This window comes from Prenolepis imparis, unplaced genomic scaffold (assembly GCF_030444845.1).
Source record: "Prenolepis imparis isolate NDT839.2.m4 unplaced genomic scaffold, iyPreImpa1.0 SCAF_2, whole genome shotgun sequence".
In the NCBI taxonomy this organism is placed as follows: Eukaryota; Metazoa; Arthropoda; class Insecta; order Hymenoptera; family Formicidae; genus Prenolepis; species Prenolepis imparis.
The window spans coordinates 15,938,555-15,951,029 of record NW_028141160.1 but is presented as its reverse complement, the minus strand read 5'-3'; the positions used below and the strand labels follow the sequence as shown (position 1 = coordinate 15,951,029).

The following is a 12,475-nucleotide window of genomic DNA, read 5'->3' as shown; positions in this document are numbered from 1 at the left end:
CAAATTAATGTTTTAATCTGCTAATTTCTGTCAAAATATAATAATAAAGCGTTAATTTGCTAATTAAATTTTAAAATAAGAACATGTTATAAAATTTGAAATAATAATATGTTTTAAATAATATATTATAATTCCTTAAACTCGATTAATATTTTTCGACAGAATTCAGCTGAGAGATAACTGTCAAAAATTTTAATCAAGTTTAAGGAATTACATATTATTTAAAACATATTATTTTAATTTTTATAACATATTTTTATTTTAAAATTTAATGAACAAATTAACACTTTATTAATATTTTATGACAGAAATCAGCTGATTGAAGCGTTAATTTGTGCTAATTAATTTTTAAAATAAGAATATGTTATAAAAATTAAAATAATATGTTTTAAATAACGTTATAATACTTTAAATTCAATTAATATTTTTGACAGTTATCAGCTGATTTCTATCAAAAAATATTAATCGCAGAAAAGCATTCTAACATATTATTTATAACATATTATTGTTTTACATTTTATAACATTATTATTTTAAAAATTATTTAGCAAATTAACGCTTTAATCTGCTAAATTCTGTCAAAAAATATTAATAAAGCGTTAATTTGCTAATTAAATTTTAAAATAAGAATATGTAATGAAAATTGAAATAATAATATGTTTTAAATAATATATTATAATTCCTTAAACTTGATTAATATTTTTCGACAGAATTCAGCTGAGAGATAACTGTCAAAAATTTTAATCAAGTTTAAGGAATTACATATTATTTAAAACATATTATTTTAATTTTTATAACATATTTTTATTTTAAAATTTAATGAACAAATTAACACTTTATTAATATTTTATGACAGAAATCAGCTGATTGAAGCGTTAATTTGTGCTAATTAATTTTTAAAATAAGAATATTTTATAAAAATTAAAATAATATGTTTTAAATAACATGTTATAATACTTTAAACTCGATTAATATTTTTGACAGAAATCAGCTGATAACTGTCAAAAATATTAATCGAGTTTAAGGAATTATAACATATTATTTAAAACATATTGTTATTTTAATTTTTATAACATATTCTTATTTTAAAAATTAATTAGCACAAATTAACGCTTTAATTTGCTGATTTCTGTAAAAAAATATTAATTAAGTTTAAATAAACTTTATATAAAAATAACATTTCCTTTATATTGAGAAATAGCGCGCGCTTGTGCTTGTGTTGTTCTAATTTTACTAAATTTATTGTGAAAACAGATTTGGTCGTTTTAATTAATTTTTTTAGCTTCAATTAAAAATTAATTTAAATTTTACTTATAAATTCAGCTGCAATTTACTTCCAAAAAATTGGAAATCAAATATTTTAACAATGATTACTATACATATTAGGGACTATTGCAGTTATATCAATTATCAATTATATTCCGTGTAGCAGTGTAGCAAATTGTAAATAATATTAAAAAATAATCAAAAATCTTTGTTACATAAAGACGGCGGTACCGGATATAACCACAAAGGAAAAAATTGACGGTGAGACCAACAAAACCTAACCGATTATTGAGCCAACTACGTGGTCTAACTACACGGGAAAGTGAAAAACTTCCAATGACATTAAAGTCTCATTAGTGAGGATCAAAAGGAAATGGGAACGGCTTTCCGGTCCAATTGTTTCCAAAAATGTGGATTATATGCCAAAAGAACCGACAGTGAATTTTCACGCGATCTTCTAATTCCGCTTTGAGAAAAAATCCCGCCGATCTCGCATACTTATATCATTATTAATGGGTTCTACCGAACCCGAAGAACGAAAAATATCGCTTCGTACCTCAATAATGCATTATGGGAACAAGGATTTTTCACTCTAAAATATGAAATAAATTTTTAATCAAAAATTTTCAAAGAATAAAAATGAATTTAAAAAATACTTAATATTGAAAATATAAAGAAATTGTGTAAATTAAGCTTACGTAGAGATTTATATACTAGATTCTCATTTTTCTTAATCATAATTTTCTGTCAGATTTTTCTGACAAAGAAATTGAAAATTTAACAAATTAAATATAGATTACAACTGAATATAGATTACTCACCTGGAAAATAACGCGTGAGACAAAAAGTAGCAAAAATAATTGAAAGAAGAATATCTCATATATATCATATGTATATGAGTAAAAAAAATTCCGCTTCGCATAAATTCGACCTTTGATTAGACGAATGTCCTGTGCATTGAGTTGATTGATCGTCGTTTCTCGGCCGGATGCGAACTTTCTCTCGCGCGTAGGGTTTTATAAAGATATTAACGAAGGGTCGTTTTTTTCGCGGTAAACGACCATAAGCAGACGCGCGCAAAAAGGAGCAGCAGATCGGTGCTGGTTTTGGCGCTGTCTAAAACGCCTGAGCCGGCCACCGATCGTATGACCGATAACCCGGTTAACCCCACCCCGGTCTGTTATTATAATATTTGCCGAGCCGAAATATAGTAATTGCTTATTTGCTCGAGTCCAATTACGTTCAAGCGTGCGCCGGCTAAGGGCCCGCGCTACGTGACGAGGGATATATATAGGGGAATAGGTACGAAGAGGGAGGCGCACTTGTTAGTCCCGAACGAGCCGACCAACCACCCACCCGTATCCTATCTACCTGCCTCGACTAACGTCGGCGACGTTGTAACGATTAGGTTCGCATGATCAGATACAGGCGAGCGTGATGTCTATTATTGCTCGCAGAGTGAACGTGTTATGTTCAATGCATCAGCGATATATCGATGATTTTTCTGTGAAAAATCCCGAATCTTTTTTCTTCTCGAAACCGAATATAATAAAACCAAAACGAGATCGGCGGAAATCGTAATAGTCAGTTCTTTTTTGGTATTTTTTGTTCGGATGTTGAAATTCAGTATATACAAGATATATATATTTTCGATTACCTGGCATGACAGCGATGACTTATGATGAAACACTAGATGAATTAATACGTCGCACAAATTGTCAAATATCTTGCAGCCATTTTCAAGAATGTTGCATTACAATGTATAAAAACATGTTCTTGATTCTGCTTGCTTTCTTCATTCGAGTAAAAAAAAGAGACGAGTTTCCTGATTCCTTTTTATGGCTTCCATAATTTTAACAAACCATCCTCACTATAAGAACATAACAAATTTTGATGAGGATGATGTGCCAAACCAATCACATCCTTTTCGTGTATCTGAAAAAAGAACCAAATGCCGTTGAATAAATTGAATGTCGTAAAATAAGTGTACATCCTGATCAAAACGTTGAGAAATACTCACATTGAGAGTTCTCTCGAGTTTCCCCGATGACGTGGAGAAACAGTACAGTACAAGATCCTCACCAACACAATAGATAAATTCGCCTCGCGGGCTCACTACTGTACATACGAAGTCACCTCCCTCTCGTTTACCGCTCGAAAACGATCTTACTATTTGTCCTTGCATATTCATAATCACTACCGTATTAGAACGGTTACATACGACAAAGTGCTCTGGATTCCTAGGAAGAGGATGTATGCTGTTCACTGTGAGATCAGCAGCTCCCAATGATTTATAAGTTCCTATGTTTTCGGTAGTCTTCAGACTCCAAATTTTCACAGTTCCATCTGATGACGCACTATAAGATTTTTTTTAAATGATATATTTGCACAGAAATGGACATAATTATTTTCTTTTTATAATAATATTTATAATAATACCTGATTATATTATGACCATCTGGAGAAAAAACGACTTCGTTTACAAATGAAGTGTGACCTCGAAACTCCTTGAGAGTTTTTCCAGATTTAAGACCATGTATTCTGTAAAAAAAAAAAATAGATTAGGATTAGGTCAGGTTACGTAGATAATATTATATTTATCATTGTAGTCTATATTTGCCAATTCTTTCTTCGCCTTACCTTATGGTAGTGTCAAACGAAGCTGATAAAATTTGACTGTTATCTCTACTGAACTGCAAGCAGGTCACACCCTTTGAATGCGCCTTTTCGAATCTTCTCACGCATTGTCCGTTCTGTACTTTCCAGACCTTCATTTTGCCATCTTGACCGCCGCCCGCCAGCATCTCGCTGTCACGACTAAACGCCATCGACAACACCGCTTGCTCCATCATCATAAAGTTGTCTTGCGCTTGGTACTTCAAGTCTTTTCTAATTTTACCGGTCGTAAAGTTCCACACCTCGATAAAACCGTCCACCGAACCGGTCACCAAGAACTGACCGTCAGGTGAGAAACGCGCGCACTCCACGTGCGATTTCTGGCCAAATTTGATTTGCTTTGACAACTGTGTCGGATATTTTTCGTCCTCTTGATCGCGAACTGCCGCTTTTCCGCGAAACAAGTCTATCGTGGTACCAGGAGGTAACAGACCCTGATGTTGTTGCCACTTCAATGCTTGCCCCAACAGAGCGAGCAATCTACTAGAAGGTACTACTGATACTTCACCAGCGAGAGCAGTGGCTATATATGCTCTTCGCTTCTCCTTTGTGCTTCCATCGGGATAAGCCTCGCGCGGATCAAAATACGAACGCGCAAGCAGATTTTCTGTAAAGAGAGATATGACATGATAAAGTTATATTTTATAATAATTAGAAAAATAGTTTTTTTATAATAATATGTTAAATGATATTATATACCTAAGTGAATGTATCTCTCAGGCTCTTGCTGCTTCATCATAATCATGGGATCAGTTTGTCTTAATAAGGAACGCGCTGCACCTAATTCTCGTAGTTCAATTAATTCTAGAACAACCTAAGAGAAAAACATAAAAATGAATCCATCAATATTGCTTCATAAAAAGAAAAGGTTATATTCTTTATACAACACTTTGTGGATCAAATTTTTTAAAAATTTAAAGAGAAAGATCTGTACATTACAATTACGTATTATAAAGAATATCAAATATTATACTTTTAAGTAATATGCAGTTTACTTTTACAAAAAAATCACATGAACTTTCAACGCATGTTTCTGATTCAAAACACTTACCTGTTCATATAAGTCTATAAGTTTCTTATCGGGCAATTTTAATGACTGTATAGCCTTCAAAACTGTGTCCCAATGGCCATTATTTATATCAGCAACAAATCCATCCACACTGTCCACAGTATTCAACGACACACCTGTTTCCTCCTGTTTAAAAAAATTTATTAGAGAGCAAGTAATTTAAATATCTAGCTATATCTCTCTAACGGATTAAAATATCGAAATACCTGTAAAGTTTGCAGCGTCTTCACGAGATTCGCTTCCTTGAGATATTGCTGTATCAATCGGATCACACTGAAACATAAGAAATGAGGTTATTACATGATACAATTCGCACACACAATCATCAAATTACTTTACAATAATCAAAATAAATTAAGATAATTTTACTCACTCGGCAGATTCGATCTCGATCGACATTTTGAATTATTTTGCCGTTTGTAAACAAAAATACTGCGATTGCGAGATGTGTATGTGTGTATGTAAAGTTGACAAACAACTATCGACTAGCGACACTATCGATACTCGACACGGCAATATCGATTAAATATCGGTCATCCGGGATAGGTAGCGTTGTGATCGACGTATGTATGTCATGTATGTATGTCTCTTCTCTCTTCGCGTCTTTACCCCAGTCTTCCTTGGTTAGCATAGCATCAATAATGTATAATCGCACAAATAAAGTGCGGCTATTTAAAATCTGCTCTTCGACAATGTGAGAGCCAAGATTTTTAATTCGGCCGTAAGTATCCTTGGAATATATTTCTTTCTTATCGTACCATAAATTTCACGATTACGAAAAAAATCGTTTTAACAACTCACGATATTTTGACAAAAGTCTATTGTCTATTCGATTTTTTCCATATAAACTGCTGTTTTTTCCTTTCTTTAACGCAATTATATTAATTTTATAACGCAATTATTGATTACGATAAATACAGTTCGAAGATAATATTGAAATATTTTGAATGACAATTGAGCATACAATTTTTGTTTAGAGAGTCTCAGGATCAGAATTTCATGATACAAAATTTTTTATATTTTCTAGATCGAAAAGGTCTATTCTCTTCTAATCATGAAAGCCACTCTTCTGTTTGTAATATTGCTTCAAACATGGATCGATACAGTTCAACTGTGTCCACAACACTGTTCATGCAAACCAAGTGGTGCTCAGGCCGAGTGGTTACGTCTTAAATGTGGTGATAACTTACAAGAAATCAATGATGTAGACATCAATGCAGTCAGTGTGGAACTTGTACAACTGTATGATATTGTTTTATACTTTGTATATGTATTTTTAGTTTGTAACAATATGGTATGACAATAATTAAATATTCTTTTACAGAGACTTCAGCAAAAATAATATTTATGTCATTCAAGCAGATGCATTTGTAAATCTAACAAATCTCAAACGGCTTGATTTATCAAAAAACAAGATTAATTCTATAGGCGAGAATTGCTTTAATGGCCTAGAAAATTTGGAGAAATTGTAAGAACTTATACACTTGTTGTCTATAAGTTTGCTTTAATTTTTTTTAATTTTATGAAATGTATGTTTTCAGAGATTTGAGCCAGAATCAGATATCAACGATAGACAGTTATGCATTCAAAAAATTATCAAACCTTAAAAAGCTGTAAGTACAATATATAAAAATGTTGGCATATAAGTTTTTTTTCTAAATATATTTCCTTTTATCTTATGTATTCTTTGCTTTATTGCTCTAGCGATTTGTCTGGAAATAAAATAACTGCTCTGGTGCCATCCTTATTTGATAATTTGCTGGCCTTAGATCGCTTGTAAGTTAAAGCGTGTTTTATTTATGTTAGTATACATTAGTTTTAATAGTGGCTTTTTATTATATGAAAAATTATTCCATATTATTTTATGAAAAATGTTTTGTTATATTATGCAAACTTATGTCGCTACATTTTAGGAAATTAAATGGAAATAGCTTAACTACCTTGAAAGAAGGAACGTTTCATGGACTTCAGACATTAAAACAGCTGTTAGTGTATAAATCAATTCACATACATATTACATTCATTATAAATATTTGCATAAAATTTACAATGTAATTTGTATTTCAGAGATCTATCCAATAATCCCTGGAATTGTGATTGCGATCTATATTGGTTCAGTAATTGGATCTCCAATTCTACGATTAAATTGAAGTAATACATATTGCATATCAGATTGTTTACAATGTACTTACATTATAATAATCTTTTACATTCAATTTAATATTTCAGTTCATCGCCAAAATGCGCATCGCCTGTAGTTGCCAAAGGACAACTTCTGAAAAAATTAAGATTTTCGGAAGAGCTCCAATGTCAATGGATATCACCGGCAATTGAAATTCGACCAGTGCAAAATCAAGTGGTCTTTGCTGGAGATTCAATTACGTTAAAATGCAGAGCGCCTAGCATTACAGTAGACCAAAGTGCTAAATTGAATTGGCTATGGTATCCTAACGCTTCCGCCGAGATCGTGGACCTGAGTGCTTACAAGGATCCGCAAAAGAGTTTACCTAACATTAAGATTGACAACAGATATCTTTCGGACAGTGGCATTGTGGACAGGTAATACAGAGTTTTTCCGATTATCTTAAAATATTGAATAATATCTACACATCTTTTGCATTTTTTCAGTGCCCTTAGTATAGTTCCGGTTAAAGAGGAACACAATGGACAATGGAATTGCTTACTGGTTTCCGTAAACGGCAACAAATCCAAAGCAGTCAGCGTAATTGTGATATCTGAGCATACGCGTTATTGTCCTCTAGCAGGTAAACGAATTGTTTTGCAGAATAAAAGAACCATTAAAAATAAATTTAAATTTAATTTAAAAATAAATTCTTTTTTTCAGTAACAAGAAACAATAAGGGCGTTTATACCTGGCCGAAAACGATAGTGGGATGGAAAGCGGAATTACCATGCGAAGGCAGCCATTTATTGCAAGTACCTTTAACAGCCTCTTATCACTGCAATATGAGTGGTCAGTGGGATCACTTGAATACGGAATCATGTCCATATGTATCTCACACGACAAAAATCTTGGAGCAATTTTCGAGAGTAAATCTATCCCTGGCGAGGAGTACTTTGCTGGAAACTGTAAAGAGATTCAAGAATTACACGGGAAACGGTTCGGTAAAGTTAACAGATCCGGTTGAAATCCATTTCATAGTACGAACCATAGAGAATTACTTGAGCTTCCTAATGGACGAGAAGGAACTCGGAGTTATGCTGATCGACATCGTCGGCTCGATGATGAAATTATCGAAAGAAATGTTGAAGAGAGCGGAAATAAGTTTCAAAGCTTGCACCAGACTGATCAAAGCAATTGAACGTATAACGGAATTTACACCGTCCATACAATCTCACACGAAACACATAGCGCTCGAAGAGTTTCGGGTTAAGCGCGACAGTTTTGGCGGATTAACGTGTACGTGGTACACAAGTATCGTCGCGAATGCCGATTCAGACGCGAGATTTTTGCACTGTACGACGATTAACAGAACGACGCCTATTAATACGAAAGACAAGATGATAGAGGCTTCCATTCAGTTACCCGCCTCTTTGCTGCAACGTTCGCAGGATAGCGCGATAGCTCAACAGCTCATGATATCCATGTATAGCGACAGCAGATTTTTTCCCAAGATAATTTCAAACGATAGCATGGACATATCAACATGTATTGTTGGCAGTAAACTAAGTAAGTCAAAAATTATGATTATATATTATATACTTCCATATTATATATGATATTATATAATATATATATATTATATATATATATAATTGAATTATACATATAATAAATATATTAATATATAATATTAATAAATATATATAATATATAATGTTACTATATACATACTTCCATATTACGTGGAATGATTTATATGGTTCATGACTTACATATGTAAATTTTTCGCAGTTGGTGCATCGATACGAAATCTCTCCGAACCAGTTTACGTCATGTTGAAAGCACCCTTGTATCATTACAACGGGAGAAGACCGAGACCAGTAGTATGGGATGAAACGTTGAACGATACTGGAGCTTGGACCAGCGATGGATGTCGTTTAACGAATCTATTGAATAACTTGATAGTCTTTCATTGCGACAGATTGGGTTATTACGGACTTTTGCAGGAAGTTTCGCATCTTGATATAGATGGAAATAGGTACGAAACCTTTCTACAGATATTTCTTGTTCAAGTTTTCCTTTTCTATATTGTCATTCTGCTGTTACTATATATCATTTTTGCAGTATGCATGGAGCGAAATTCAGATATTCACATCCGGCGATATACGTAGGAAGTTTCGTGACGATAACTTGCTTGATGATCATGTCTGTAACATACATTATTTCTTATACATCTATCACAATGCCTAAGAAAGCGAAACATTCTGTCATCAATACCTGGTTCGCCATGGCACTACTATCATTTCTATACAGTATCGGCATTCAACAAACAGAACACATTGAGATTTGTCAGGGTGTCGGTCTTACTCTACACTATTTGTCTCTGTGTTGTTTGTTATGGATGGCAGTATCTGCCAGGTAAGTGTATATACATATATAAAAAATAAATTTTAAAGATAAATAAAAGAAAAATATGAACCGCGAGATCATATTCTGTTTCAGCAATATGTACAAAAAACTGGCGAAATCAGGCCTCGATGTGATACCCGACGATGACGTGGATCCTGATCAACCTATACCCAAGCCTTTGCTAGGACTGTACCTGGTTGGATGGGGCGTGGCCTTAATAATCTGCGGAATATCCGGCGCGATTAATTTGCGCGAATACGCCGGCTACTCTCATTGCTTCCTGACGTCTAGACCGGGGCTTGCTGCGCTTTTTATACCGTCCGGAATCTTGTTCGCGTATCTGCTGATCTTCCTCTTGCTCATCAGACGTGGCATTCAGAATGTCGACGTGAACACGCAATTATCCGAAGGCACTCAGGCAACGGAGAACATGGATTTGGAGTTGTTGGAGCCGAATCCGAATCCCTCCGGGGATAGAAACAGCATGCGCAGCGCGCAGACGGTTTCTTCCGACATCGAGGATCCGGAACACTCGCAATTCACACAGTGGAAAAGTCAAATCGTGATGCTAGTATTATATCTGATATCCTGGGCCAGCGCGGCTGCTGTAACCGTCAAGCCGTTGAATTCCATACCGTTCGAAGAGACCGTATTTGCCGTGATATATGCCATTAGCGCGAGCTCGCTGGGAATGTTCGTCCTCTTCTTTTACGGAATCGCTCGCAATGACGTTCGCAGTCAGTGGTTAAAGATGCGCTGCTGGCTGGAGAAGCGAAAGAATCGTTGTTGTCGCACCAGAAGCGTGTGCGACGCTAATGCCGCGATTCCGACGCAACCTTTGGTACAAAACCTCGTCCCGGCTTTGTCGAACGCGCAGGCCGCTCAAGCGATATCCGATACGAATTCCGTCGCCTCATCGAGAAACACCAACCGGTCGCAACAGATGTACAATTGTTCGAAGCTCGCGGATCTTGTGGCCGCCAGTCGAGACAGCGTTCCTGTCAGCGCGAAGGCAGCCAATCTGATAGTCCTGCATCGTCAACAGTATCGTTCCAACAATTCCGTCACCACGTATACCGAGCCAACGTCAGCCTGCGTCGAAATGTTCTACAATCCTCATCAGAGCGGCGTCGCCAGGAAGTTCTTCAAGAAACAACGTAGACACTCCGCGAAGAAGAATAATCTCGGCCCGAGGAAGCAGGGCGACGGCGGGGCGACCAGCGACGGCGGCAGCTGCATCTCTGTACCTCGACCTACGGCGAAGATCAACAATAGTCTGGAACGCAGCATCCTGAGCAGCAGCGCCAAGGTGAACAACACCAATATACACGTCGAACTGAATCCAATAAACGACATCAAGAACGTGAATATACTGTCGGACAGCGGTGGCAGCATCTCCGAGGAGAGAAACATCCCGATACGCTTCGTCATCGGCCAGGAGAATCTGTTCCGTAGCGTCAAGAAGATCAACAATTCCGTTTCGATAGAAACGTCGCAACCGAAGAGAACGACGGACTCGGATGCGGATGTTTCCAAGACGGACGAGGAGTGGCACTTAAGGAACGTCTCTCAGCAATGTAGCTTGGAATATAGCTCCGAGATGGACACGCAGTTAACCAGCGAGCGAAGCGATCACAATCTGCCGGAGATCTGCGAGAGCACGGAAGAAGATTTCTCGAAGAAGAGATGTTTCGGTGATGCGAACGAGATCGAAGTCGTCCCGGAAGAACATCTGTTCTCGGCGAGACGGTTGTATCTCTCCAACAGTATGTACTGTCTACCGTTGGAGCATGAGAAACCGTTGACAAACAGTTACTGTAACTCGTTAAACGACATCGTGCAGTATTGCGAGTACTCCAAGGATATACAGAATACAATCGGTTCTTCGAATCTGTGCGGACAGGAAGAAATTCCCGAATCACGACGATCGTTCGATCGTTCGGAACGTTCGCTGTTCGAGATAAACAGCCTGGCTAGTGATAATCTATGTACGTTGACACCGCACGCGGAGACCCCCTATGCCTGTTCCCTGGCGAATATTCATTGTATCTCCGACAAGAGTTTAGGGGAGAACAATCTTGGCGAGGAATCGCAAACGTCAGATATAGTAGATAATAATGTGTTTAACATACCCGAGTCGAAGGATCTTTTGCTGGAGAAAAATTTCGATTCTCTCGCTGATATTCCGTCAATTAGTAAATCCAGCTTGCACGATATTGATAATTTTAGTCTAATCGATGAAACGAGCGCGTGTTTGGAGCCTAGAAAGTCGTGTGATATTCAGCAGTTCGAAGCTAATGAGATTTATTTGCATGAATCAGTGAGTCATTTGCCTGTTAAAAAAGAAACGAGCGTTTAATATATAATAATTTCGCGCGCTTATTGCAACGACGTGTTTGTTTTATTTATTTACTTTTTTTTTTGTCAACTTTATGAGAACTAGCACATTTTGTGTCAATTGTATTATATATATGTGAATTGATTTATACTAAAATTGTGTTCAATATGTTCCGAGTATTAAACATACTTGTATATTTTTATTATTTATATTACGCGTTTAAAAATATTTAAAGAATTTGTATATAAAAAAAATTAAATATTCATATATATATATATATATATGAGATGTCTTTAGCCAAGCTTGATGATTCATTTTAACTCAATGTAAAGTTACATACTAACTAGCCAAAGCTGTGTTTGAAACGATTTCAGTCCGTTAAAGAAATTTAATTTAACAAATTTGGATAAAAAAAAAGACAAAACACAACTATTCAAACACTTAATTTTTACAATATTATTTGTTATATATTCAGAATTAATACTCTTGAATTAACATGTGAAAAACGTGAATATAAAATTATTTTGGCTGTGAAACATTTCCTTTCGATTTTATCAATAAACTCATCTTTCAATAATTGTCATAGGCCTAG

General features: G+C 35.4%; 2 protein-coding genes across 3 annotated transcripts; one reads left to right on the top strand and one right to left on the bottom strand.

Moving 5' to 3' along the window:
- Window positions 1-2,827: 2,827 nt before the first annotated feature.
- Smu1 (Smu1 spliceosomal factor) lies at window positions 2,828-5,518 on the bottom strand. The gene is made up of 8 exons (XM_083058699.1): window positions 5,385-5,518; window positions 5,218-5,284; window positions 4,994-5,137; window positions 4,642-4,756; window positions 3,907-4,549; window positions 3,706-3,807; window positions 3,287-3,623; window positions 2,828-3,201 (listed from the first exon to the last, which is right to left on the bottom strand). Exons 1-8 carry the CDS (start codon window positions 5,408-5,410, stop codon window positions 3,103-3,105), a joined length of 1,533 nt encoding a protein of 510 aa, XP_082914825.1. The 5' UTR covers window positions 5,411-5,518; the 3' UTR covers window positions 2,828-3,102.
- Window positions 5,519-5,586: 68 nt separating this feature from the next.
- On the top strand, window positions 5,587-12,299 carry Remo (Remoulade). 2 transcript variants are annotated; one of them, XM_083058697.1, is made up of 13 exons: window positions 5,587-5,732; window positions 6,039-6,253; window positions 6,336-6,479; window positions 6,553-6,624; window positions 6,716-6,787; window positions 6,925-6,996; window positions 7,079-7,162; window positions 7,241-7,570; window positions 7,640-7,776; window positions 7,857-8,702; window positions 8,928-9,174; window positions 9,261-9,554; window positions 9,639-12,299. In XM_083058697.1, the coding sequence occupies exons 2-13, from the start codon at window positions 6,066-6,068 to the stop codon at window positions 11,902-11,904; spliced, it is 4,752 nt and encodes a 1,583-aa protein (XP_082914823.1). In that variant the 5' UTR covers window positions 5,587-5,732; window positions 6,039-6,065; the 3' UTR covers window positions 11,905-12,299. The 2 variants fall into 2 exon arrangements, with proteins under 2 accessions (XP_082914823.1, XP_082914824.1); XM_083058698.1 differs by lacking the exon at window positions 6,716-6,787.
- The last annotated feature ends 176 nt before the right edge of the window (window positions 12,300-12,475 follow it).